Raw genomic sequence first — 26,016 nt, 5'->3', positions numbered from 1 at the left:
TTGGTACACGTACAGAACCTTGAAAATATTTAAACATGTCAGATACTGTAGAAATTGAATAGGATAGTTAATTAGTGTTCTGTTGTGTATGTGTGCACACATATATATATATATGAATTTCCTTTTAGCTATATTCATCATGTGTACTTACAGAGATTCATGCGTTCTTCCTGCATCTTAGAGTATCGTCTCATTTATTTTTCGCAGGTGACCTCTTAGTAAATCCGGATCAACCCAGGCATACCATCCCAATAGCTCAGATTGCTCCTGATCTGATACTGGCTGATTTGCCTAGAAATATTATGTTGAACAATGATGACCTGGAATTTGACAAAGCTCCTGAATTTCTCTTGGGTAATCATTATTTTGTAGGTCTTTTTAAAAGAGCTTACGTAAACAAATCTATTGAAATCAGTTCGGCAACATGGAAACATTTGGAAAACATATTAGAGACTTCTCCTCATTGGAAATGTATTTTTTATGTACTCTGAATTTCAGGGTATTAAGTTTTGAATTTTCCATTAACTTTTATACTAGGACACTGCTTTTTATGTGGTTAGATTGCTGTTCATGAAGTTTGACACAGTAGATGATCCACATGTTTTAGAATTGGACCCTTTCAGCAATATTTGAGAAATGGTTGATAACTCTTTGTTTTTAATATTCTTTTCAATTTTATCTTTGAAAAGGTGATGGTGGATTTGGATCTGTGTACCGTGCATCCTATGGTGGAGAAGAAGTTGCAGTAAAGATTTTCAATAAACATACTTCCCTCAGGCTTCTAAGACAAGTAAGAAATGTTGCTTTTTCTGCTGTAATGCTGCTTGTGGAATACCAGCAGCCCTAGTGAAGAGCTTAAAAAACTTAAGTACTGTGCAATACTTTACTTCAAAACATGTCTTAGTTTACTTCTGAGCTACAGAGGTTATACTACTTGCAGTGTTTCATCTGATTTTACAATTTACAGGAGCTTGCAGTGCTTTGTCATCTCCATCACCCCAGTTTAGTGTCTTTGCTGGCTGCTGCAGTCCGTCCCCGAATGCTGGTGATGGAATTGGCCCTCAAAGGATCTCTTGATCGCTTGCTTCAACAAGACAAAGCAAGTTTGACTAGAACACTTCAGCACAGGATAGCTCTACATGTAGCTGATGGCTTAAGGTAAATGTGACTCTATGTTGCTGTAAAAATAGGATAAAACTGCAAGATGGACATAATGAAAATGAAAATCTTATTTCTTTGTATAACTCAAGCAGAATATTTCCTGGGTCAGACAAGTGCTTGTATTTTTATGATTGATTAGCTGGTATAGACCACATGGTTTTGTTACCTGTTTTTTTTTTCTGTTAACGAGTGGTGCCCATATAAGTAGAGAAGTAGCAAAAATGCTGCTTGGAATTTGCGAAGTGGCTGAAGACGACTGCTGATTCCTTGTTAAAGTGTCAAAGAAAATAGTTTACTGTATTTTTAAAGTTCTGAAAGTCCGTGAATGTCCTCAGGAGCTGTAGAAGTGTGACTGTAGAGCCACAAAATCTTCAGAGGAGCTCAGGGACAAATGAACCTTCAGCTTCTGAGATTCAGTTATCGAACAGCCAGTGACACTTCAGATAAGAACTGACACTAAAATACTGCAGTGTTTGTGTGCTGGTAAATAGTATGTCAGAACAATTCTGAAGTCATTATTCAGTAAGGCAGTATCATGTTTTTAATATTTGGCTTGTTACCCAGTATTTAACACTTGAAAGCACAATTTACTGTTGTGGGAATAGAGCATTTACCATTGTGTGCACATGCATCCCTTAATTATGAATGCTTTTAATAAATATCTTTTTGCTTAACAGGTATCTGCATTCAGCAATGATCATTTACCGTGATTTAAAGCCTCACAATGTGTTGCTCTTTACCCTATATCCCAATTCAGCTGTCATTGCAAAAATAGCTGACTATGGCATCGCCCAGTATTGTTGCCGAATGGGAATAAAAACCTCTGAAGGCACACCAGGTAGGGAAAAATGCTTTGTTCTACATTGTGTCAAAAAAAAAAAATAGCTAATACATTTTTGGTTTAGTGTGTAAGAAGTAACTCCAATGTATACTGCAGCTGAAATCGCAAAATGTACTCGTAATCATATTACACATTGTGATGCCAGATTTATACCCCTACGCCTTTCTTCCTATTTGTGCTTTAACCCCTTTTAGAAGAATTGAGAAGTATACTGAGGAGCTAAAAGGAGAAAAAATTAAATAACATGCACTAGTTTTGATATTTTTTTTCCTGTCTTGTTTTAGTATGGTTATTGTGGTAGTGAAATTAAACTGCTAAAAGTGTTTGTTGTTTTAATTTTCAGTAATGCATAGGTAGGTCTTGATTTTATTTAAAGGCAATGAATACTTGCCCTGTTCCCTGACCTGAGAGAGAACTTGTTAGCATCCATTTTAAAGTACTGCACACTTCGGGAACTTCAAATAGAGCCTTTAGGTCTTTGAAATCGTGCGTGAGGGTGTGACTGCAAGTGTTAAATATTAGGCCTTCAGTAAGGACTGTAGAATTTCAGTATTCATTTATAAATGAATTATTTTATGTGTAATGGTGCAGGAGCTTTGTAACTAATGTACTGTACCCTTCCTTTGCACTGATTGCTGATATTTTTGGTAGTATGCCACATGCAAACTATTCCAGCCCAGAAATAGTGTGCCATTTTTGGTTCACTTCCTGTGATATTTTTATCAGTTAGTGGCTATTCTTAAAAGGATAAATATGGCTTCAGCTTGGTATAAATCATAATAACTATTAATGATTTATTTGCAGGATTTCGAGCACCAGAAGTTGCCAGAGGAAATGTTATTTACAATCAGCAAGCTGATGTTTATTCATTTGGCTTGCTTCTGTATGACATTTTAACAGGAGGAGGTAGAATAATGGAAGGCCTGAAGTTTCCAAATGAGTTTGATGAGTTAGCAATACAAGGAAAGTTACCAGGTATGCCTCGTTTCTTCCAGTTTTAACATGAAAGCAGACAATTTGTCCTGCCTCCTCTAAAAATAGCACCTCGTGTTTTATGTTGTAATCTTGACACTGATCAGAGCAAGAGGCTAAATAATAGCAATTTTTAGAAACTTCTCCTAATTTCACACAGTCTTCAAATTGTGAGAAATAGGCATCTATTCATCATTATGTTGGTTATAACTTCAAGGGAACAAGCTGGTTCATTTTATAAAGAAATAGAGATTTTGTGTACTTGGGATTTTATCCAGACCTGGCTAAAATGAATATTGCTGGAAGTACCTTCCAAGACAGTGTCTGGCATTGATCCTTACATATTGCTTTGATTATGCTTATCATGTACTAAGTTAAAAAAACAAGCTGCTTTTAATGAAAAAGACTCTAGCCCAGTGACTCTCGTTATCCTGTAATGACAGATGAGCAATTCCAAGCTGATCATACTGACATTTTACCTCAGACTGTAGTATTTCTTAGAGCAGCTTTGTAAGCAGTTAGATAAATTCTTAAAATACGGAGAAAGTTATTCAGAACTTATAGTTCTACATTATGGTAAACATTGGCTAAGAAGTTGTATGATTTTACATTTTAGATCCCGTCAAAGAATATGGGTGTGCCCCCTGGCCTAAAGTTGAAAATTTAATTAAAAAGTGTTTGAAGGAAAATCCTCAGGAACGACCAACATCTTCCCAGGTACTGCTTAGTGTATTTATTAGTATTTTTGTGATAAACTATACCATGAAGTTATCGTGCTTTCTGAAAAGAAATGGCAAGATTATTTTAGTAAAAGGCATGGTGTTTTTTACTGTTGTTTTCTTTTTCTGGAGTGGAAACAGCCATGGAATATTGCCTGGCCTTGCTATCCAGAATAAACGGTTCCGTTCACATTTACCAACCATTTATTGGTAACCTTCTGTTTTTCTCTGTGTGATGGTATGTAGTGATGGTATTAAAACAGATTGCAGATCACTTTGTGTTTTTTACTAGAGTTATGCAGAAAGGACTTTGTTTTATAACATCAGTGGAGCTAGCTTACACTGTTCCACGCACGTGAGCGGAAGAACAGTGGTGTGGATCTGAAACCTACTGTCTGATATCACACATCGTACTGCTCTTTGAAATGGGTGAAATTTTGAAAAGAGCTTTAATCCCATTGATTTCCCGAAATTTTAATTGAAAAATAAAAAGAGTGAAGGTGAAATTTCTCAGTGAACGAAAGTGGTATACAAGTTAGCAGACCTGCTGAGAAGCTTTGTCGGTATTCCATAAAAGATTGCTATCCATTCCTTGTTATAGATGTATCACTGTACAAGCCATTTTCATTACCATGTGCATGCTGTGGCTTTCTTTGCAGGTGTATGAGATTCTGAATTCTGCAGAGCTTATCTGTTTGATGAGGTATGTTTCAATACCCAGCACTTCCACAGCAGAGTGCATGGTAGCTGCCAATCAAAGCTGCAAGAAGGCAGGAGTCTGGATAGGCAATGGGAACACAGAAAAAGCACAACTTTCGTTTGTGAACCTAAATACAGATGGACATACTTGTGAGGTATGTGAGGAAGTTGTCATTTATTCTGTTTTTGGCACCCAGATGTATTTCAGAAGAATTATCTGTATTTGAACAGTAGGATATTGCTTCGGAAAGCTCTACTTTGGGAGACTTTTGAGAGAACAAAGATTGCTTATGTATCAGTCTTCCTTGCATCCATGAAATGAAGCAGAAACACAGTCTCTTTTCCTCTCTTCCTGCTGTCCAGCCTGAAATTTTGACTAATACTGTCTTTCCACTACTGTGTTTCTTTCTTACACTCAGATAGAAGCTGTTTCTGGCGTGGAGGCTAGGACAAGAAGTAATAGTTATACAACCCTTTGTGTCTCTGCCTCCCGCCTAACAATCCAGATAGTTTCTTATCAGTTCTTCTCTTCCTGTGGATGCCACCTCCTTCTCTTGCTGCAGGCAGGTTTGTTTATTGTTCACCCCAGTCCTGTGCCACCAGAAAAGGGAAAGTTTTACTCAGGCTTGAAGTGCTGTGATGTAATGTGTTTCTCTTTGTCTGCCAGAACTGAGTATGACTCAACATCAAAGCTATTTAAATTGTATTTCCACAAAGTATCTGCCATCTGTTGACCATGATACATTTGAATTAGTAGATTTGGTTTAAAGCTTATGGCTTGTTTTTCTAAAACTAAAATGGAAAAAAGGTTTTTAGACCAGTAGTTTTATTGTTAGCAATTAAACTGAACCTATACTGTGTTGTTCCATTTGCTTAATTTTCTGATGGCTTTGAGACCTTCATTAAAATAGAGAGATAATATTTTTTTATAATATTCATCTTAAAGATTTTCCTATGTACTGTTTGAGGGGCCCTTCCCAGCACACTGAAGATAGATGGTATCTCTGAAGATAAGTTCTGCTAATGAGGGATTAGATTTCATGGGAAGATCTTCATGGGAAGACCCAAGGCCCGGGGTCTTCCCCAGTACAAGATTGTATTTTATTTTTATTACCAGCTATTTACTAGTATTTATCCTTGTTGAAAATGTAACCATATCATTATGGGTTTGTTTGTTTGTTTGTTTGTTTGTTTTGTTTCTGATTCAGGATATTGCAGATAGTAAAATTTTAAGTTTGGCATTAGTGACCCTTCCTACTGAGAAAGAAAACTGGATTGTAGCAGGAACCCAGTCTGGTTCTCTGTGGGCAGTTAACACAGAAGATGAAACAAGAAGGCATCGTCTGCAGAAAATGACAGATTCTATCACCTGTTTATACTGTAATTCTCTTTCAAAGCAAAGGTATGCATGATTTTTAAATATTTTGGGTTGCATTTTGAAAATACCACTAACAGTGATGAGCAGAAAATAAGAGCTGTACATTCATGCAGACAGCTTTCTTCACACAGCTGTTTATTTTGCTTATGTTTTCACTTAGTTTTGCGTCCAAGGCAGCTGGAGACTACATTCCTGACCACAGCTGGTTGTTTTTGCTCTTAGTGTTCAGTGAAACTCTTGAAATAGCAGAGAGTATGCATTTAAATTTTTCTTACCTGATCAGGGCATTGTATTTTGTTTCAGCAAACAGAAGAATTTCTTTCTGGTTGGCACGGCTGATGGCAGACTGGCAGTGTTTGAAGACAGAGCAGTAAAGGTAGATTTGTTCTTTGCTGTCCGTTCTACAAAAAACTATCAGCAATATGCATACAGCTACTGATAGTGGCTTTATTTCATGCATATTATTTTTAACTTGCTTCTCTAAAATTAGAAATCATTTTCTGTGCACTTAGAGGAAATGTGCATGTGTTACAATAGATGTTTTAACCAACAAATTTAAGAGGGGGGAATTATTTCTAATGAGAAATAGGTCTTTGACAGGCTTGGCAAATAATGGCCAATCTGTTTAACAGATATTCTGTTACAAAATATATATAATATTCTAACATGAAATCTCCTTTATTTATTGCTGCTATAGCTCCTTTTTTCCTTTCAGTCACACTAAGTTTTCCCCCTGTAGAACAGATACCTGCAAAAAGACAATACTGTTTAGATTCGCTCTAGCTCCTGACCATATGTACCTTAGAGCAGTTGCACAGTTGCAATCTGTTGCAGAACTAGGATATGGTCCAGTGTGGGATTTCTCTAGGATATCCGTGTGACTTTCTTCCCAGTTCTTGAACTGGGCCTCTGGTTGCAGGGAGTATGAGTCCGAGCTCCATCCTGTTTCTGTTCACACGGGCTGTTTTCTTTGGGGTATTTATGATAGTACAGTGCTTTGCAGTCCCTAACATTCTGGAAAGAGAACACAATAGTTCACAAAATCTAGCTGTGTAAGTATTCTGCAGGTTGTGTGGCCTTGTTTTAACAGTTTGTACTTCATACGTCTGCATACTTCGTGTTTCTAATGGAGAGTCTATTTCTTTTTGCAGTGTAAGGGTGCAACACCTTTGAAGATACTAACTATAGGAAATGTTAACACGCCACTAATGTGCTTAAATGAATCCTCACACTTATCTGAAAAAAATATAATCTGGGGAGGCTGTGGAACAAAGCTCATAGCCTTATCTAGTGATTTCTCTGTCCAAAAGCTGATTGAAACAAAAACAAGTCAACTGTAAGTTTATTTTTATGTAATGCTACTTGGCTCTTTTGTTGTTTTTATTAAAGATTTCTAACAGTAGTTTTATATAATATCATGTTCTAGAGCTTTTTTTTAAATTTTGTTTCCATTATTTTCCTTCCATAATATTGATGAAATATAATATGCATTAAAATAAGAGCATTGAGTAATGTTTGAAGTATTCGTGACTGCTTTTAAAGAAGGGATGTGCCTTTTTACTATATAAAGGATTTATGAAGTCAGTATAATGAAGTCAGAAAATGTATAAGTGCTACTGATCAGTTTTTCTCCCTTGATTACATTTGACAAGCCCTGGTTACTTTATTAAGAGCTATACGTGCATACTCTGCAGAGCATTTCTCTTTACATGTTTGTTTGCACAGTATGTGTGCATATCTTTGCTGACCTCTCATTATATAGAAATTAGAGACTGAAGTTTTTGGAGCACTTGCTGTAATCCTTACCTGGGTAAATCGCGCTCTGAAGTTAAGGGGAATTTTTCCTGAGCAGGTGGTACAGTGTTTGATTTTATACTAATAGAGGTCATTTTTCTAGGAAATGAATTTGCTTTGGAAAATAACATGTTAATATAAAGCAAGAAACTAAAGCTTTAGTAAAATTCAGTTCAATCGCGAGATGAAAAGTGTATCACAGGAATACCTTATGCTTTGTAGAGGCAAAACTGAAAATGAAGTTGACAAAAACAAGTAACATCAGGCATAGCAGCAGCTTGGCACTCTGAGTCTGCTGTCAGGCATCTGTGATTTGGAGCTGCTCTTCAAGATGAATTGGAGTCGGTAAAATAAGCTAATGCTTTTAAATTGCAGAGCCAGTAATACTTTGATATGTACAGGCACAGAGACACATTCATATGTAGAGAAAACCAGACAAAAAGGCTGTCAGCTGCAGTGAAACAAGCAGAGCAAGATGAGCTAAATCTCACTGCTGCGTTTTAGGCTTAGTCATCTTTGTCGAGTGACCCTTGATGGTCCTGTGGGCCCTGTAGGAACTGTCAGGTGTCTCCAGACATCAAAAGGTGGAGTTTGCCCCGCTGTGATGTGGGCATATGTGATCTGAGCAGATGGATGGGAAAGATTTCTGAACAGACTTTGGGCATTGATACATCTTCAGGGATAACGTAACTCCAGCTCCAATTCTGTAAGAATTTAGGTCAAACTGCAGGAAGATCATAGCAAACCTTCTCAGTTGTATCCTAGCCCACGTAGGTCTCAAGGCTGAGTGAATCTCTTAACAGTTATAGAGAACCTCACTCATAATATTCAAGTTTTTCTACTGGATATTGCCTGTGATTCTGACTGGAGTTCTTCTCTCTTCTAGGTTCTGTCATAAGGCTTACAGTGATGCAAACATAATTTCAATAGCAGTAGATAAATCCATCTACTTGGCAAAGAAAAACAGTCATTTTGTGGAAATCTGGGACAAGAAGACAGAAAAGCTTTCTGAGCTAATTGACTGTGCACATTTTCTTAAGTAAGTACTCCATTTCAGATTGATGACCTGATGCACGGAGAGCTGACCAACAGATCGCCTTCTCTAGCACAGTACCTCACCCTTCTGGGGTGAGGAGAGATAAGAGACTTGGCCAGTTCTTTGGGCAAATGCGGAATTCTTTTCCTCTCTTCTGGCCCAGAACTTCAAAATATCCCGTGCAGAATCTCAATTCTGTAATACCCTTACTGTATTTCACAATCTGTGATTATGAGAGGATACACTTAACTCTATGAGATAAAGAAGAAAGTATTTTGCTGGCCTTACCTGATGTGATAAGGTACTGCCGCTTTTGCATCCAGTTACTTCCTGCATCCCCTGATTAAGAATCTTATCTCTGCATCAGAGTTTTAGTGACGGTGACAGTGATTTACATTTGCATTTAAATTGTTCTTCTTCCTTCATGTGCTATGTCCATTTCATTTTTATGGTGAAGCTAGGAGCAGCTCTGGTTGTGCTCCTCCCACTTGGCAGTGACATTATTCTCCTGCATACTGGGAGAAAACAGAGAAATGTACCTATCTCCTATTTGAAGGTCTTTTCAAGCACGCCAGCAGGGCCTTAGAAGTCCAATCGTTTTCATCCCAGATTCTCTAAAGTAAGACAGCTTATTAGCATGATTTTTTTGCACTTTGTCTTGATGAATGATCATTTAAAAGGCTAGTATTGAGGGAGTCATTTTAGCAGCTGTGCAATAGTGTGCCACCAAAATTTAATGCAAGTTCTCTCCATACTTTTAGGGAGGAAGTAGAAAAACTAGATAAAGAACTAAAACAGAAAGTTGCTTATTCTGGAAGAGTGAAGACAATTTGCCTGCAGAAAAATACTGCGTTGTGGATAGGGACAGGAGGAGGACATATTCTGCTGCTTGATTTATCAACGCGTCGCCCTGTACGAGTTATAGATAAATTTTGTGATTCTATTCGAGTCATGCTAACAGCTCAGCTAGGTAAGTAATGCCATCAGTGAAATCAGTGCCAAGTTTAGGATTGCTGGCTTCCGTTTGACACGGTGTTCCGGGAACAGATTAGCATTTTCCACGTCCTGTTCCTTCATTCTCTTCTCCTGCTGTCATCTTCACTCAGTGTCAGACGGGCCAGTGTTAGCGGAACACCAGCAGGCTGTCCTAGCTGTGCCCGCGTAAAACAACAGCTCTTCCCTGGCTTGTCACTGATCAGCCTGTGAATGCTGCCCGCCCTCACTGCATCCTTTGTGCCCTGCTTCAGCACAGCTCTCGCTGTCCTCTGTCCGGTAGTCTTTGTCTTGTTCTGTGTCTGCCTGCATTCTTTCTCTGTCTTGTGTTTTATGCTTCTGGCTTCTCTCTCTGTGGAGCTCACTAGGTTTTAATTATTTTTCCTTAATTGCTAATTTCCTAGTCGTCTTCTCCCAGCCTTATTCAGGAATCACAGAAACACAGAATCATTTAAGTTGGAAAAGACCTTCAAGATCATCAAGTCCACCCACCAGCCTGACCTATCCTAAACCGTGTCCCTTAGAGACGTGTCCACACATCTCTTGAATACCTCCAGGGATGAGGACTCCACCACTTCCCTGGGAAGCCCAGTCCAGTGTTTGATCACCCTCTCCATGAAGAAATTTTTCATAATGCCCAGTCTAAACCTCCCCTGGTGCAACTTCAGACCATTTCCTTACATCCTATCACTTGTCACCTGAGAAAAGAGACACACATCCTCCTTGCTGCAAGCTCCCAGGGAAGTTGTAGAGTGAAATCAGGTGTCCCCTGAGCCTCCTCTTCTCCAGACTAAACAACCCCACTTCCCTCGGTCACTCCTTATAAGACTCATTCTCTAGTCCCTTCACCAGCTTTGTTGCTTTGTCTTATTTGCACATGCTCGAGCAACTCAATATCCTTCTTGTAGTGAGGCGCCCAAAACCAAACACAATATTCAAGGTGTGGTCTCACCTGCGCCACACCCAAGGAGACAATCACTTCCCCAGTCCCGCTGGCCACACTCTTTCTGTGACACAAGCCAGGATGCCACTGTCCTTCTTGGCCACCTGGGCACACTGCTGGCTCGTGTTCAGCTGTCAGCCAGCACCCTGAAGTCCTTTTTTATCGGGCAGCTTTCCAGCCACTCTTTCCCAAACCTATATTGCTGCATGGGGTAGTTACGGTACAAGTGTAGGGCCCGGCACTTACCCTTGTTGGATGTCATTCAAATGGTTCTTTTGTTCCTTTGTCCTTTGTCAGTGTGATTTAAGGTGTGTTTGCTGTCAAAAAAAAGACTCCAAAGCTGCTTTTGTGGAGTCAGAAATACACTGTAATCCTGCTAGCAAATTTCACCGTTGCAGCCTGTGGATGTTTTTCTCATTACCATTGTAAACCTAATTTGGGGGCTGCTTTTTCCTTTTTGGCATCAGAAGTGTCTGTAGACTACAGCTAGCTCACCATGCTGACAGTCAAAAACCCCTCCATCTTCCCGTGATTTGCTTCTGCCTGAGACAGCAAGTTTGTGGAGTCTGTTCAGCCCTCAGCTGGTAGAGCGCCAGCTGTAGAGTCCGGATGCCCTAGCACAGCACTTTGAGTCCTTCGGGTCCTGATAGCTGCAATATTAGTGCCATAAAGGGACTGTTTTGTTTCTAGTATTTTTTAAAGGATAGTTACTTTGAAAATAAGATTTCTGCCTCACATTATTGTCATTGGTAGGCAAAGTATATTGGATAGAATAATAGAATGTGACTTAGGAAGCCTTGAGTCTCATATTCTCGGTTTCCAGTCAACACAGCATCTTTAAATTTTATATACAGAAAAGTTAATGCTTCATGAGAAATAGATGAGTTGTGTTTGAACAGAACTCAAGAATGGCAAGTGAGACTGATGCATGCGGTTTGATGTGTGCTTCTTCTTTTGATCATTTTCTCCCGGCAATTATTTATAAGGGTTGTGTTTTTTTTTTCCTAAATTCAGGCTTTGGTTCCACTGGTATATTCACAGAATTACTGAAAATGGCCCAGAGGCTGCTGAACATGTCTTCAGTAGTAACACACTGCATCTATGAGATAAGATAGAGGGAAATATTTTTGCATTAAAAAGTTTCATTTTGAGATTAGAACACATAACGTCAATCAAATGTAAATATTTTAGGGAAAAGAGATTGCCAGATGTTGAGACATCAATTTTATCAGTAGTTTGTGTATGAATATAATGTCTTTTTCTAATTCTCTCACCTAACAATTGACATATAATAGACAAGACATCATATGTAGAGAATGATTAACGTGTAAATATATGTATAGTTCATTTTGCAAGGGGAAATTTAGAGTTTTCAAAGCAAGGACCCTAGTCTGAGTGAGAAACATTCTACTCAAGTTCCAGTCTGTTTGGTACAGAGTATGGCTAGAGCTGGTTGCAGAAAAAATTAAAGTGATGAAACATCTGATCAGGGAAGATGCACGGGGTTCCCACCAGCCCTCCGTGATCCATCCACTTTTGTCTTCCCACTCTGTTTTTTTTTGTGTTATTTGGTATTTACCTTATTACGACCCATCCCCATTTCTACATCCCTACTAACTCTCCTTCCCTACCTACGTGCTATTGTTACTTGAGAACACTTTTAATTAGTTTGTATCATACTTGGTTGTTTTGTTTGTTTGTTTTTTATAACCAGACTGACTGCTGGCACTTTCTGCTTCTGCTGTGCGTTGGGACTTCATTCGCAACCTATCCCTTCGCTGTGACATCTGTTTTCCATGCCTCTGCTACCTCTGCATGTGGTAAATAATAGGGTGCTTTGTTCTTAGGCTTGTTCAACAGGCTGGCCGGCTGATCCGGTGGTTACAGCTTTGAACTCTGGCAAACCCCTACATTAAATGGAGACGTGAACTGTATTGTTTCTGTGTCCTTTTTTTCATGGTTACTGACTATGAATAAAGAGAAAAACTCTGGGTTTTATCCTGTTAATGGCATCACGTAAGCTACTCTTTCTTCCTTAAATGACAAAGTTCCCATGAAAATTAAAATGTGACATTTTATTTCTTTGAAAAAGGGAGTCTGAAGAATGTGGTGCTGGTTTTGGGATACTGGTATAAGAGTGACACCGAAGACGACAAATCTCACAAAGGTAGCTGAACTGTGTTTTATTAATTTCTATTATTAGTGGAATAGACAATATTATGCTTGACTACCCACTGAGATATGTTTGGAGAGGATCAACATTTGATACAGTGTTAGCAAAATATTGTCACTAGTTTTTGTAGTCTGGTGCATTTCTGGGCTCCATACAAACTAACAGTAACTTCCAAAAATGGATCGGATGAAGCTACTCTTTGAAGGGCATGTAATTTGCTGGAAAACTGTATTAAAAGAGTAATAGTGCTTGTCTAATCGGAGAATGTATCGAATGGATTTCCAGAGGGGTTCATGCTAAGCCAGGAATACTCAGTGTTTTCATGAATGATGTGGAGGAAGGAACGGTGAATTTGCTTTTCAGATTAGCAGACACCACTCAGCTAAAAGAAGCCACAATGGAGGACAGGATTAGCATTTGAAATAACCTTGACAAATAGAATAAATGGTCCCAAAGGAAATAGGATACAGTTCCGTAAGGGCAGATGCAAGACCTTTTACTTAATTAGGAGTGATCTGTTGTACCAACATGAGGAAATGGTCAGCTTAAACAGCAATGCTGCAACAAAAGGTTTATAATTGATCACTGGCTGAACGTGAGCCAACAGCATCATGTTCCTGCAGAAGAGGCAAACACCTTCTCACACCAGTAGAAAAGTGGCTTCTCTAAGATGTGTGAATTCCTGTGCTCTGCTGAGCTCTGGTGAAGCCTCTGCTGGAGGAGCATTTCCATCTGGGACCTTGCCGAATGATTTGAACTGTTAGGAACAGCCCAGAGGAGTGAAATGCAAACTACAGGGAAATACTGAAGACAAAGTGGTTAATATAAAGAAAGCATAAAAAAGACGTGATGATAGGCTTCAAATGTGTAAATAAAGAGGAAGGGAATAAACACTTCAACATATTCCCTGTGGGTAGGATAAAAACTAAGCGGTTTCTGTTACAATAAGGGAGATTTAGCTCAGGCACCAGGAAGAGCTTCCTGACAGTTAGGATGGGGAAGTGCTGGAATAGGAAGATATGAAATCATCTTTGTGGGTTTTTTTTCTTAGTACGGTTACATTTGATGCTCTGATTGATGCTCTTCACCTTTCTCTGATCCCAGCTTCTGAGTTTCTTGATAGTGGGGCAGTAATAGTATAAAGTTAAAGGTGGCAAGTGTAGGTGAGCTGACTGGACTAAAATAAGAATCAGACTTACAGCTGTGTTTTTTACATTGTGATAGTCCCTGCTTATTGCCGTAAGAGCACCTATTGCCTTTTTAGCTTTCTAATCGTATTTCAGAATGCCATTGATTATACAAAGAGTAATCAGACTCTCAGGAACCTTCAGGGCCTTAGTTTGTGAGCCCCTGCTCGTGTAAGTGTTCTCAATTTTCCATTAAAAGTAATGTTTCTCCAGGAGCAGAGAGTTGTTTGCTTGAGCGGAGATCGAAGAAGTGACCTGTTTTCAGTACACTTACTACCTTACGAAATCACTTTTCATTTCTGGTTATAGTGAATGGGTTTTGAGTCTTGTAAGCATTTAGGGTATATCTGCTCAGGAAAATCAAGACGAAATTTTATGCAGGCACCTCAATACTAGCATTGGCTGTAGCTCAGGTAAACACCCTATAGCCCACAGGCACCAGAAATGTTTCTTGAAGTGCTTTTAAATGGTTTAGGAACTGGAATCCAAACTATTGTGCAAGTAGAAATGGCTTGTAACACGTATCTTCATCACCTCACACATAAGGTAGCACACAACTTGGCCTCCAGGTCCTAAACACTGTGCCTCAGAGAGGCAATTTATGAGTAATTAAAAGAAAGAGCAGATAAGCAAAACCACTTCTAATTACGCAATAATAATTCTCACTGTTGCCATTTTCTTTTTTTTTTTCAGAATTACAATCCTGTTTGTCAGTGTGGGACATTAACCTCCCCCATGAAGTGCAAAACCTGAAAAAACATATAGAAATGAGACAGGAACTCGCAGAAAAAATGAAGAGCTTTCCTTTGGACTGAAAAAAACCACCCTGCAAGTGCTATTCTCTTTTCTAGACTGCTATCGTAGCTTACTGTGCAATATTTACTGCTTCTTGTTGCTGGGCTTTTTAACCCAAAACCAGGAAAAAAAGTGCCATGGGACAGGATCTTCCCAAATCATGGTATACCAAGCAGAAAGAAGGTTTTTATTCTGTAATATTTCAAAGGACAGAAAATTGTTGAGAATTTAAGAAACTGAAGTGTTGTCACGTGTCTGTTTACTTGTTAAATCCTGTTCTGAGCAACTATGGCTCAGCTTCAGGATAACTTTGTTCATCCGGTTTTTGATCCCTGTTAAACTGGTAACAAGCCAGGAGCCTGTAAACGGCTCTTGTTTACTTCATTATCTCTGTTGAGTTGGTGCTGTAATAAGGAGCAGAATCTAAGCCTCTGTGTGCTTATTGCAGTTTGCATGTGTGAGTTTTCTCTGATGATTCATATTTTCTTAGTAAGTCAGAGCTCATGACCTTGGGCATGTGAAAGAAAACATGCTATTTTATATAAATAGCAGTGTTTAAGGGAGCATAGCGTGGCTGCATTACTGCTTGTGAAAAAACAGGCAGAAGTGAGGCATTGCTGAATAATAATGAATAATTCCATGAATAATTGACATTTTTCATTGGGATCAGAAAAGAAAGCATACTAAAAAAATAAAATTATTAATAATAATTTTAATAATAATAAAATAAGATTTTTCGGAATTCAGCATTTACATTCAGAATTTTACATTAGAGATACAGACCAGCTTCTGCAAGTTGGCGTCCTCTTGCAGTACTGCAGTCTGCCTTGTTCCAAGTGATGTAGGCACATAGCTCTGAACATTACCAGTCGTATATGTCTGTTGTACAGATATAAATGCCAAGAGAAAACAGACAGTGAAAACGCTTGATCTAAATGCTGCTACAACTTGTACCACAAAGAAAGAAGCACGCTGCTGCATCTTGACTGCTAGTTCTTAGTGCGACGTGCTTGTTTGCTTATCTCAGTCTGGGGAAACAAAAAAAAAACTGAGCTTTGATTTAGTCTTGTTTTAATTTATGTGATATAAATCATATTCATGTTTTAATTAATATCATTTTGGCAGTAAGCAGTGAAACCTTGAGGAGTGTAAGAATTAGCTACCTCTTGTGTGTAACTAACTCCACCAGAATTTGTTGCCACACGTCTTCATTCAGGAGATGGATCTCACTGTTCCCTGGCTATTAGTCCAAGCTGCTGCTTACAGCCTTCACTGACCTGCTCTAAGTGCCTTCTTTCTGTCCACCAGAAGACAGCTCATTTTCTTATTGCGATACCAAAAGTACTTATAGGGTGCGCCTGAAATCTCAAGCGGTACCCAGAGCCACTCCTGAGTTTATTTCTAAGGAGCTGAACAAGGGTTAGCGCCACCAGAAGGTTCTCGGATCCAATTTTATAGTTCTGGAGAATTTGTATACTGGGACAAGAGCATTATTGTATCCAACCACTGCAGCCCTTGTTCTATTTTCTGCCTGTGGTTGTGTGTGTACTCAGGATTCCTTTCAGAGATGTACCCTGGTTTTGTTTTGTTTGTTTGTATTTAATGTATTCTTATATTCTTCATACTGAGAATAATTTGCTATTTATATGGAATTTTATAACTCAGAAAATATATATTATTGTATAATCAATACTTTTTTTAAAAAGACAGAATATATGTAATGTGATTATGTTTATTTATAAATCATTTTGACATGTAACTCTTATACCTGTTTATTAAAACCCTGCTTTGTTAATAACATCGTTTACTTTCTCATTGCTGAATTTCCAGGGAGGAGCTTTTCTGTGCAGCTTTTGTTGAGCTTAATCCCTTACATCAGGATCACAGAATCACAGAACTGTAGGGGTTGGAAGGGACCTCCAGAGATCATCGGGTCCAACCCCCCTGCCAAAGCAGGTTCCCTGGAGCAGGCTGCCCAGGCAGGCGTCCAGACGGGCCTTGAATATCTCCAGAGAAGGAGACTCCACAACCTCCCTGGGCAGCCTGTCCCAGTGCTCCGTCACCCTCACCGTGAAGAAGTTCTTTCGCATGTTGGTGAGGAACTTCCTGGGCTCCATTTTGTGGCCATTGCCCCTTGTCCTGTCCCCACAAACCACTGAAAAGAGGTTGGCCAAATCCCTCTGTCTCCCACACTTCAGTTATTTGTAAACATTAATAAGATCCCCTCTCAGTCTTCTCAAGGCTGACAGACCCAGGTCTCTCAACCTTTCCTCATAGGTAGGATGCTCCAGGCCCCGTATCATCTTTGTGGCCCCTCTGCTGGGCTCTTTCCAGGAGATCCCTGCCTTTTCGTACCAGGGAGCCCAGAACTGGACACAGTACTCCAGGTGAGGCCTGACCAGGGCAGAGTAGGGGGGAGGATCGCCTTCCTTGACCTGCTGGCCACACTCCTTTTAATGCACGCCAGGATCCCATTGGCCTTCTTGGCCACCAGGGCACGTTGCTGGCTCATGGTCAACCTGTCATCCACCAGGATTCCCAGGTCCTTCTCCCCAGAGCTCCTCTCCAGCAGGTCGTCCCCCAGGCTGTACTGATACATGCAGTTGTTCCTTCCCAGGTGCAGGACGCTACACTTGCTCTTGTTAAACCTCATTTGGTCTCTTCCTGCCCATCTCTCCAGCCAGTCCGGGTCTTGCTGAATGGCAGCACTGCCTTCTGGCGTGTCAGCCACTCCTCCCAGCTTCGTGTCAGCGACGTACTTGCTGAGGGTGGACACTATTCCCTCATCAGTTCTCAACCCACCTTACTGTCCACTCAACTATCCCACACTTTCTCAGCTTTGCTAACAGGAGTCGAGGGAGACAGTATGCTAAAGTCAAGGTAGATGACATCCACTGCTCTCCCCGTCCACCCAGCTGGTGATGCCATCATAGAAGGCAACGAGGTTGGTCAAGCACAACTTCCCCTTGGTGAATCCATGCTGACTACTCCTCATAACCTTCTTCGCTTCCTTTTGCTTGGAAATGGCATCCAGAACAAGTTGTTCCAACACCTTTCCAGGGACAGAGGTGAGACTGGCCTGTAGTTTCCCAGATCCTCCTCCTTGCCCTTTTTAAAGACCAGAGTGACACTGGCTATCCTCCAGTCTTCAGGCACCTCTCCTGTTCTCCAAGACCTTTCAAAGATGATAGAGCAGTTCAGCGATCACCTCCGCCAGCTCCCTTGGCACATGTGGATGCATCCCGTCGGGGCCCATGGATTCGTGTGCATTGATTCCACTCAGACACTCCCAAACCACTCCCTCGTCAAACGGAGAGGAGATCTCCACTTCCCAGACGCTTTCTCCTCCCTCCATGGTCCAGGAGTCCTGGGGGGCAGTCTTTGAAGCAAAGAAAGCATTCAGTATCTCCGCCTTCTCGGCATCCCCCGTTACCAGGGCACCCCCCCTCATTCAGCAGGGGACCCACATTAGCCCTAGTCTTCCTTTTACCATTTACATACTTAAAAAAAAAAAACTTATTACCCTTTATCTCCTTTGCCAGCTTCATCTCCACGTGGGCTTTAGCCTTCCTCCCTGCAGGCCCTGAGAACACTCCTATACTCCTCCCAAGGGGACAGTCCATTTCTCCACATTTCATAGACCTTCCTCTTCCTTTTGATCTTGTCGATGAGCTCCTTGCTCATCCACGCAGGTCTCCTGCCCCCCTTCCCCAGTTTCCTATTCTTCAGGATGCACTGATCCCAAGCTTGGAAGAAGTGCTGTTTGAATGTTGCCCAGCTCCACCACCTGCGTCAGAAAATTATCTTCAATGTATTGTAGGAACCGTTTGGACTGCGTGTGCCTGGCCGAGTTGCTTACCCAACAGCTGTCTGGATAATTAAAGTCCCCCGTGAGAACCAGTGCCCAGGATCTCGATGCTACTGTCCTTCCTAAAGAGGACATAGCCCTCCACTTCCAGTCATGCAAGCTGTCCCACCACGTCTCCATGATCACGATGAGATCATGGCCCCTCAACCATCCACAGATCTTGAGCTCATCCTGTTTATTTCCCATGCTTCGCACATTGGTATACAGGCACTTTAGGGAAGCAGCAGGTGCAGTTACCCCTAGAGGGATACAAGATGAGTCCAGACAGGGTATCAGGAACATTACACATACATGTACCCAGAGCTAATGAGACAAACAATCGACGTTATGATACACTCTTCAGATACAAGAGGCATCAGAAAGTAGTAAGAAAAGGAAAAAAAAAAATCTTATTGGCCAAGTAAATGGAGAAGTGAGCGAGCAAAAGATGACATTTTTCTATCAGACTTCAGTTAGAGAATTTTACAAACAATTCCTCCTGTTATTTTTTTTCCTGGCCTGTCAGTCATTAAAAATCTGAAGACAACTTGCATTACTTGTCTTAAGAGGATGAATTTTTCTGCTCAGAATTAGCAGTTATTGTTTTTTCTGTCTGAATTAGTTTTGCAGCCATACTGTGAACTCATCCCAAGACTACCTATCTGCTGTCTTTTAAATAAAACCTCCAAGGCAGTTCAACACGTGTAAAAAAAAAAAATTCACATGTATTGGCTGTCCACTGCAGCCCTTTTGTGACTTTACCAAATCACTTTGTTCAGTTAGATGGGCGCGCATCCTTTTAACAATTTAGTTAGTTTTTAAGTACATTGACACAGCAAGGTGAGATCTGAGAGTCATACTTATTGCATATTTGTATTTTTAAATCCAGGATTTTTTAGGAAAAAAGCACAAACGAGTGCTGTTGTATTAGCAAAGTGAAACTTGGTTTAGCAAAGATTCAGAAGCAAATGCAAGCAAAATTTCCAGTGTTAGCCTTCAAGAATTTGTTCTCGATATTTATGGGCTGTACACCTACTGTATGAAGACAGCAGTGCCCATATGTGCACAGATGTTGGTAAGACTCTTCAACACAAACTAGTTCCTGTTCGATTAAATAACAGAATTACAAGAATGATCAAATTACGAGTTGTTGGGTTTTTTTGTTTGTTTGGTTGGTTTTTTTTTTTTTGCCTGCAGAGTACACTGTGATGAATTTATGGTTCCTGGTATCTACAGTTTATTTATACCGAGGCAGTAAACTGGAAACGTTTTTTGAAAGTTATTAAACATTACAATATACCGACATAGCTATAAACACTTTTTTTTTTTTTTTTTTTAAGACTAGCCTACTACAACTCTGCTAAAACCAATAATAAAAGCAAGTTAAGGCTTTTGGTTTTTTCCTTTTTCTCTGCACTGCTTTGATTTTCTTGCTGCCTGAGAAGGCAGCAGCAGATTACAGTCATGTTTGTTAAACTCTGCTGTCAATCCCTACAAAGGTTGTCAGTAATTAGAGAGCAGAAACTTTAATTAAATGCATAAATGTTACGTCTCTTGTGTTTGTGACTATTCACTTCCAACACAGCCCATTAGTGTTAGTGACCTGAAAAGTCAAAATGAATAGAAAAGGGGAAAGAAATGAAAGATCTTTTGTGGCAATTCCATTGTTTTGCCTTTTCCGCACCTTTTGTTTATCTGCCTTTTGCTGTGCTTGTCCCATGCCACCTCACGGTGCCGCTATCAGGTGCCATGGACACACGCCTGGGAGATGCGCAGGGCTTTTTGCTGTGGTGGGATTTGACCCTGCTAACAGCTGGAGGAGCAGCACAGAAACAATTTTGCAGTCTGGAAGCACACAACAGGAGAAGAAAAGAGAAGACAATGACGAAGAGAAGAAAGATGCCCAGCTGAGGGCACGCAGCCCCAGCTTGACTGCCCTGGCTGCAGCGTGCGACAGCTGCCACCTGCCCTCCTGCAGCAGGACATCACATCACGGACTCGAAGGACAGGCTCTGGGCTCACCCAAAGGTGCTGGGTCCCCGACAGTGCCAGGAGCGCAGTGACCCAGACCTCCGGCATCGCCCCCTCTTCTCCTGCCCTGCATTTTGACAGCTCCTGCCAAGCTCTGCCCACGCAGGATCATGGTAGAGAACAACTGAGCTGCAAATAAATGAACTTTGGTACATTAGTGCTTGGTCCCGCTGCTTTTCATTGCCTTGACATCTCTGCAGTCACCTTGAAGGCATCTGCTCGCCCTCAGCGCTCCCCAGCAGGGCTGAGCAGCGCTCCCAGGCTCCAGCAAAGGAGCTAAGGCCAAGAGGCTTAGAAAACAGTTGGTTTCACGCTGTCACCTTCAAAAGTCACAGTAAATACGTAATAACTGCAGAGGTAGCGTGCAGCTGGCTCAGCAGAGGGTTGGGGCGGCTTCGTGTGGTGAAGTTCCTGGAAGACAGGTGGTGGTCGTGTCCCCATGGCCGACCCCAGCACCTCAGCCTCCTCAGCTCTTCTGCCCGTCCCAATTACTGCCTGCTGACACACAGCAGCTCAACAGGCTGCAGCAGCCCAAAACAAGGATGGAAGATCAGAAAAAACACCTGATTTTTCCTCAGTAGATGTTGGACATCAACCCAGCCACCTCCCCCTGTGCAATGGGCTGGGGGCACAGGGAAGCAAAAAAATAGTAGCTCCTGTCATCATCCCCCGCCGGTGCCTATATCCCAAGATGGTGCTGTTGGCGTGGGGACGGGGATATATCCCTGCACGTTCCTCCCTGGGGGGCTGACAGGGATCTGGGCTGCAGAGGGCAATCACCACGGCAGCAGAGTGAGGCGGCGGCCATCTTGTGAAATGAGCCCGTCATGTCCCCAGCTGCTGGGCACCTGCCCCAGGCCTCTCCTCGGGGCCGGGACAGCAGCAAAAGTGGGGTCCAAAGCCAGAAAACACCCCTAACTCCTGCCAGGCATGGACAAGCCCTTACACAAACATCTGGGGAAGCTAATTACACACACTAGCTCTGTTACATTGCTGAAAGCATTTCCTGCCGAGCGCTTGCATAAAGCCATGCGAACATTGCCATTTTTAAGCCCTCTACCTTGATGCTTAGAGCAGGGCTGACCCTTCTCCACTTTGTCCCAGCCAGACCTTTCTGGGAAGAAGGGCTCTTGGTCTTCCTTCAGGGATCCAGCTGCTCGTGGTGCTGCTGGCCAGGTAAGGGGAGATGTTCCCTCCTGCCCGACAGCCACGGACTGCTGCAGCCGCAACTCTTTCTGTGTTACTCTAACACTGTCGGGTTTAGGCAGCTGGTGTATCTCAAAGGAAGCTGTTAAATTGCATTGCACAAGGTTCAATGAGTTTGATAGCACTTTGAAGAGGTCTGACTTTGAAAGGTGGATTTCTGAACCTAAAAGGAAAACCCTTCTGCAGAGCCCCTGCCCCCTGGCTGAGGCTGCAGAGCAACAGCATCCCCAGCTGGGCGGAGGCAGCCAGGCCCAACCACCACAGTTGGTCACACCTGCTCTTAATAACTAACTGCTAGCCAGATAATTAAGCTTTGGTAATCAGTAATTCTCAAATATTTTCCATGCATCAAAATTCACCTCTTCCCCCCCCCTCCCCCCCCATAATAATTGTATGAGCTGAGCGTTCTGCAAAACACAGAAAACCTCACAACACATTCATGCTTTCGTTTTCCTTACAAATAATAATAATAATAAAAAAAAAATCAATTCCCAGGTATTACAGCTAAATCCAGGAGGGGACGCAAACACCTGAGCTCTGCAGGGGCTAAGAAGTGCAACTCTCTGGTCCAGCATCACGACTGCGCAGAGCACTGAGTCCTGCTGGAAAAGCCTCAAGTCCCCATAGCTGAAGCTGGAAAAAAAAAAAAAAAAAAAAAGAGGGATGCCCAAGGTGGGTGGTTTTGCAAGCCATGTCACTTCTCGGTGGCACTGGCACTGAGAGGAGCCCTTGGAAAAGGCAGATGTCGACAGGGTATCAGGGTACGGGGGGAGACATCTGCTTACAGGATGCTGGTGGCCTTGGTCCTGGAGATGAGCAGGGATGGTCCTTCCTGGAGGAGCTCAGAAAGCCTCTGGCCTCCACAAATCCAAGCCTGGAGATGAGGGCACAGACAGGCAATCTGCACAGTCTCGCCCAACTTGCCTTGTCCATGGTGAGGCTCCTGGCTGGAGACTACAGCCCGCAACACCTCCGGTGTTGGCACAGCGAAGCTGAAACAACAGCTTCTTCCTGGGACAGTGGAGACCTGAACACGGCTGCCTGCAGGGCCTCTGCTCACCCAGAGCCTGCCAGGCACCCGTTTGCAATTGCCTCTTGCCCCCAACACCAGGTTCCTCCCCAGCTCAAGCCAAACTTATCTCTGTTTCACACCTCAAATGACTGGACCTCACACTTTGAGCATCTCTCCCTCTACATGTCAAAAAAAAAAAAGTCACAAAACCAGATTCTGCTAGAATCTTTTTATGTGGAAGCCAGAAGGCTTTCGTTGGCCTTCAGCCCTCCCCCACAGAAGGCAGGCTGTGATGCTGCCGCCCAACATCAGTTTGTGCTTTAATGAATTATGAACCAGCAGTTCAGTTCTGGGGCCTCTGGGAAGCAGACTGAAGCAGCTGCAGACAGCACGCGTAAGAGAGCAGCTGTGCCTTGAGCCGCACAGCAGAAGAAGGGAGCACACCCCACGCCACTGCTCTAATCTGTTTGCCACCTCAAGGACACTCAGGATGCCCTCCCTTTGTGCCCAGGTCGATCTCCTCCCCAGCCCCTGCACCAGCCAGCATCAGCACCCAAGGTGCCCCTGCACTGGGCAGCCAGGGCGGGATTTTTACAGTTAAAGCACCCAGAGCAGGTAATCAGGCCTCAGCTGAAGTCCTGACACAGCAGCGCTTCCTTTTTGTCCTTAGCAGGGCTTTGATCGAGACCTTGGGAGGGCAGAACAAAAACACCACGCACTTGGGGTCAGCCAGCATCACCCCCTGAACTCGGCACGGCTGTGTCCATCCCTGCCGGTGAGGGCCCCCCGCTGCTGTCAGCGCAGCACTTCACCTCTTCCTTCCTATTTTCATGTAAGTTTGGCGATTTTCCATCAGACTTCCACACCAACCTCCACTGGGCAAACTAAGGACAGGACCAGGAGCGGAGCTATCTTGTCACTGCGGAATAAGCGCTTTTACAGAGGCCGACACTCTGCGAGCTCTCTATTTACCTGGAGCAACACCAACAATTCTAGCACAGCGCCACTGAGAATTACAGAAATTGAAACCACCTCCCTGGGGGGCTAACACAGGAGCAGGAATTCTGGTGGAAGTCCTGGGAACGGGCTGAAAGTCCTGCCACACACCTTCAGCTCCGGCAGCGCTGCGGAGCGCGGGGCAGCCTCGGCACCACCCAGGTCACACCAGAGGACACCTGGAGCGAGGTGCAGGACAAGAGGTGACGCTCGCTTCCAGATCCCTGCACAGAAATGAACCACCAGGAGCATCGCTACGGGAGTAGTGACTGCGACTGGCCCAGAAGATGCTCTGGCACTCCTTGCACCCTTGTCAGTTCTTGCAGGAGATTGCTGGGGAGAGGAAATAGTCACAAAGCTTGTGCACAGCAACAACTCAACAAATGCTCGTGCAGCCCCAAGGTCCAGCTGCAGCTATCGGACAGCAATAGGCTGCATGCGGCATCCTTACACAAAGCATAACTCCTATTCATTGAGCGCGCGCACAGAAGATGGAGAGAAGCCTCCGCAGCTCTTGATGCACCCGACAATACGTGAGACTGCCAAGTCGGGGTCTTGCCCATTTACAGTGATCAGAATCCACAATCAAGGATCAGAGAAGGGCTACTGCAGGGAGGAGGAGGAGGAGGTTACTTTGTGTATGGGGACTGTAAGGTGGAATTAAAACACAGAGAGAGCTGCAAGGAGGCAAAACTTTAAGCCATACCTCTCCCAGGTAGAGAGCCAACGATCTCAGTGGGAGTGAATTGCTTACAGTTTCTTCTGGCCACCTCCAATTTCTCACCATTACACCGGAGAACTTCTTCGCCAGCAACAAACAACTTCTGCACCAGCTGCTTGGTATAAAATAATTGCAGCAGGCTCAAGAACTGAGCAAAGCAGGAAGCCGGCATCGTTTCATTGCCAGTAGCAGAAAGGCAGCAGCGAGAAAGGGGGAGGCACCTCCAGAAGGGCCCGTGTCTCCGCATCCTGAAGGGAAGAGCAGGCCTGCACATGCTGTAGGGATGCACAAGACCTCTGCCACTGGACTCAGAAAGCCGTGCCGCTGCCCCCCACAGTTAAAATGGGTAAAACTGAGTAGTGAAGAAGTTGCTCTATGACAGGGCTGAAAGCTTGCTCCCTCAGCAAAATTGTCTTGTAAGGGCAGAAAAGGGAAACCTCTGCTCACCAAAGCACCTCGGACTCACAGAAGACTCATCTAGAAAGACAGGAGAAGGTGACGCTGCCTTGCTCCTGTGCCAGGAGGAACTAGAGATGCTCGGGAAAGGACACTGAGCCACGGCAGAGGAGAAAGATGAAGCACCTCAGAATGCTGACCTGCAGCACCAAGCCTTTGCTAGGGCACGGGAAGCAGCAGGCAGAGTCCTGCAGGGCTTTGAGAAGCGTTAGCAACTCGACAGCTGTGTACGCAGGCAAGGGCATTTTCTCTAAACAAGAGACTACCACCAAGTCCAAAACACCAGACATGTCTTACATTAACCACGTGTTTATTAGCATGGTTTAATTAACCAACTTGGTTTATTAATTTTAACATCATTATCAGAGATGTGATCAATGTGAACACACTCCTCCTGCTTTAAGTAGTGTGGGCAATATATTTATTATACAGGGCACCCCTGGAGCCACATCCTCTCACACAGAACTGAACGGCCGAACGACAAGGCACAGGCTGACTCCCTGACCTCGCTTCTGTCCGTACGGTTAATCACGGCCGAATTTATCCCAAATGTCTGTCTGCCCCGACAGTTCCTAAGCAACAGTGCTGACTGCTCAGAGCTCAGCTCGTCACATCGGTCCTTGAAGAGCTCAGAGGGAGGATCTCCGTGAGCCACCTCCCAAGGACAGGAGGCACCCAGGGCAGAGCCAGTGGCTGCAGAGACACTGCAGGAAGCCAGGTGGGTGCTTTTCGAGATGGGAAGAGAATTGAATTTTAAGTTGAAATTACTCCGACATTTCTAGTATGAGAATTTCAAGGGGAGTGTTTTTTTTTTTTTTTTTTTTTTTTAAGAAAATCTACTTAGGTTAACGCAATCCCTCTTCTACTACTGAGCATGAATTCATCTCGATTCATCTCTACTCCTGAGCGTGAATTCATCCTCCTCAGTTCCGTGCCAGCAAGAGTCCCAAAACATCTGCTAGGAAAGCCAAAGAACGGAAGGAGCCCAAGGAAGGGAAGTTTCCTTCTCCATTCTTACGCCCACTCTACTCGCATTTCACCGCCTGTCCTGCAACA

General features: G+C 42.9%; 1 protein-coding gene across 2 annotated transcripts in view; it reads left to right on the top strand.

Moving 5' to 3' along the window:
* The window catches only part of LRRK2 (leucine rich repeat kinase 2), a 69,606-nt gene extending 54,674 nt beyond the window's left edge, over window positions 1–14,932 (top strand). For both annotated transcript variants that reach the window (XM_048068548.2, XM_048068547.2), the window contains 14 exons: window positions 208–354; window positions 690–790; window positions 968–1,158; window positions 1,839–1,999; window positions 2,807–2,977; window positions 3,591–3,691; window positions 4,353–4,547; window positions 5,601–5,794; window positions 6,074–6,146; window positions 6,922–7,106; window positions 8,451–8,603; window positions 9,362–9,570; window positions 12,629–12,703; window positions 14,590–14,932. In XM_048068548.2, the coding sequence (XP_047924505.2) occupies window positions 208–354; window positions 690–790; window positions 968–1,158; window positions 1,839–1,999; window positions 2,807–2,977; window positions 3,591–3,691; window positions 4,353–4,547; window positions 5,601–5,794; window positions 6,074–6,146; window positions 6,922–7,106; window positions 8,451–8,603; window positions 9,362–9,570; window positions 12,629–12,703; window positions 14,590–14,711 (2,078 nt within the window). In that variant the 3' untranslated portion in view covers window positions 14,712–14,932. The remainder of the gene's footprint in view (window positions 1–207; window positions 355–689; window positions 791–967; window positions 1,159–1,838; window positions 2,000–2,806; window positions 2,978–3,590; window positions 3,692–4,352; window positions 4,548–5,600; window positions 5,795–6,073; window positions 6,147–6,921; window positions 7,107–8,450; window positions 8,604–9,361; window positions 9,571–12,628; window positions 12,704–14,589) is intronic.
* Window positions 14,933–26,016: the final 11,084 nt, after the last annotated feature.

This window comes from Anser cygnoides, chromosome 1 (genome assembly GCF_040182565.1).
Source record: "Anser cygnoides isolate HZ-2024a breed goose chromosome 1, Taihu_goose_T2T_genome, whole genome shotgun sequence".
Lineage (NCBI taxonomy): Eukaryota > Metazoa > Chordata > Aves > Anseriformes > Anatidae > Anser > Anser cygnoides.
The sequence above is the reverse complement of the archived record's forward strand: the minus strand, read 5'-3'. Positions and strand labels throughout refer to the sequence as shown.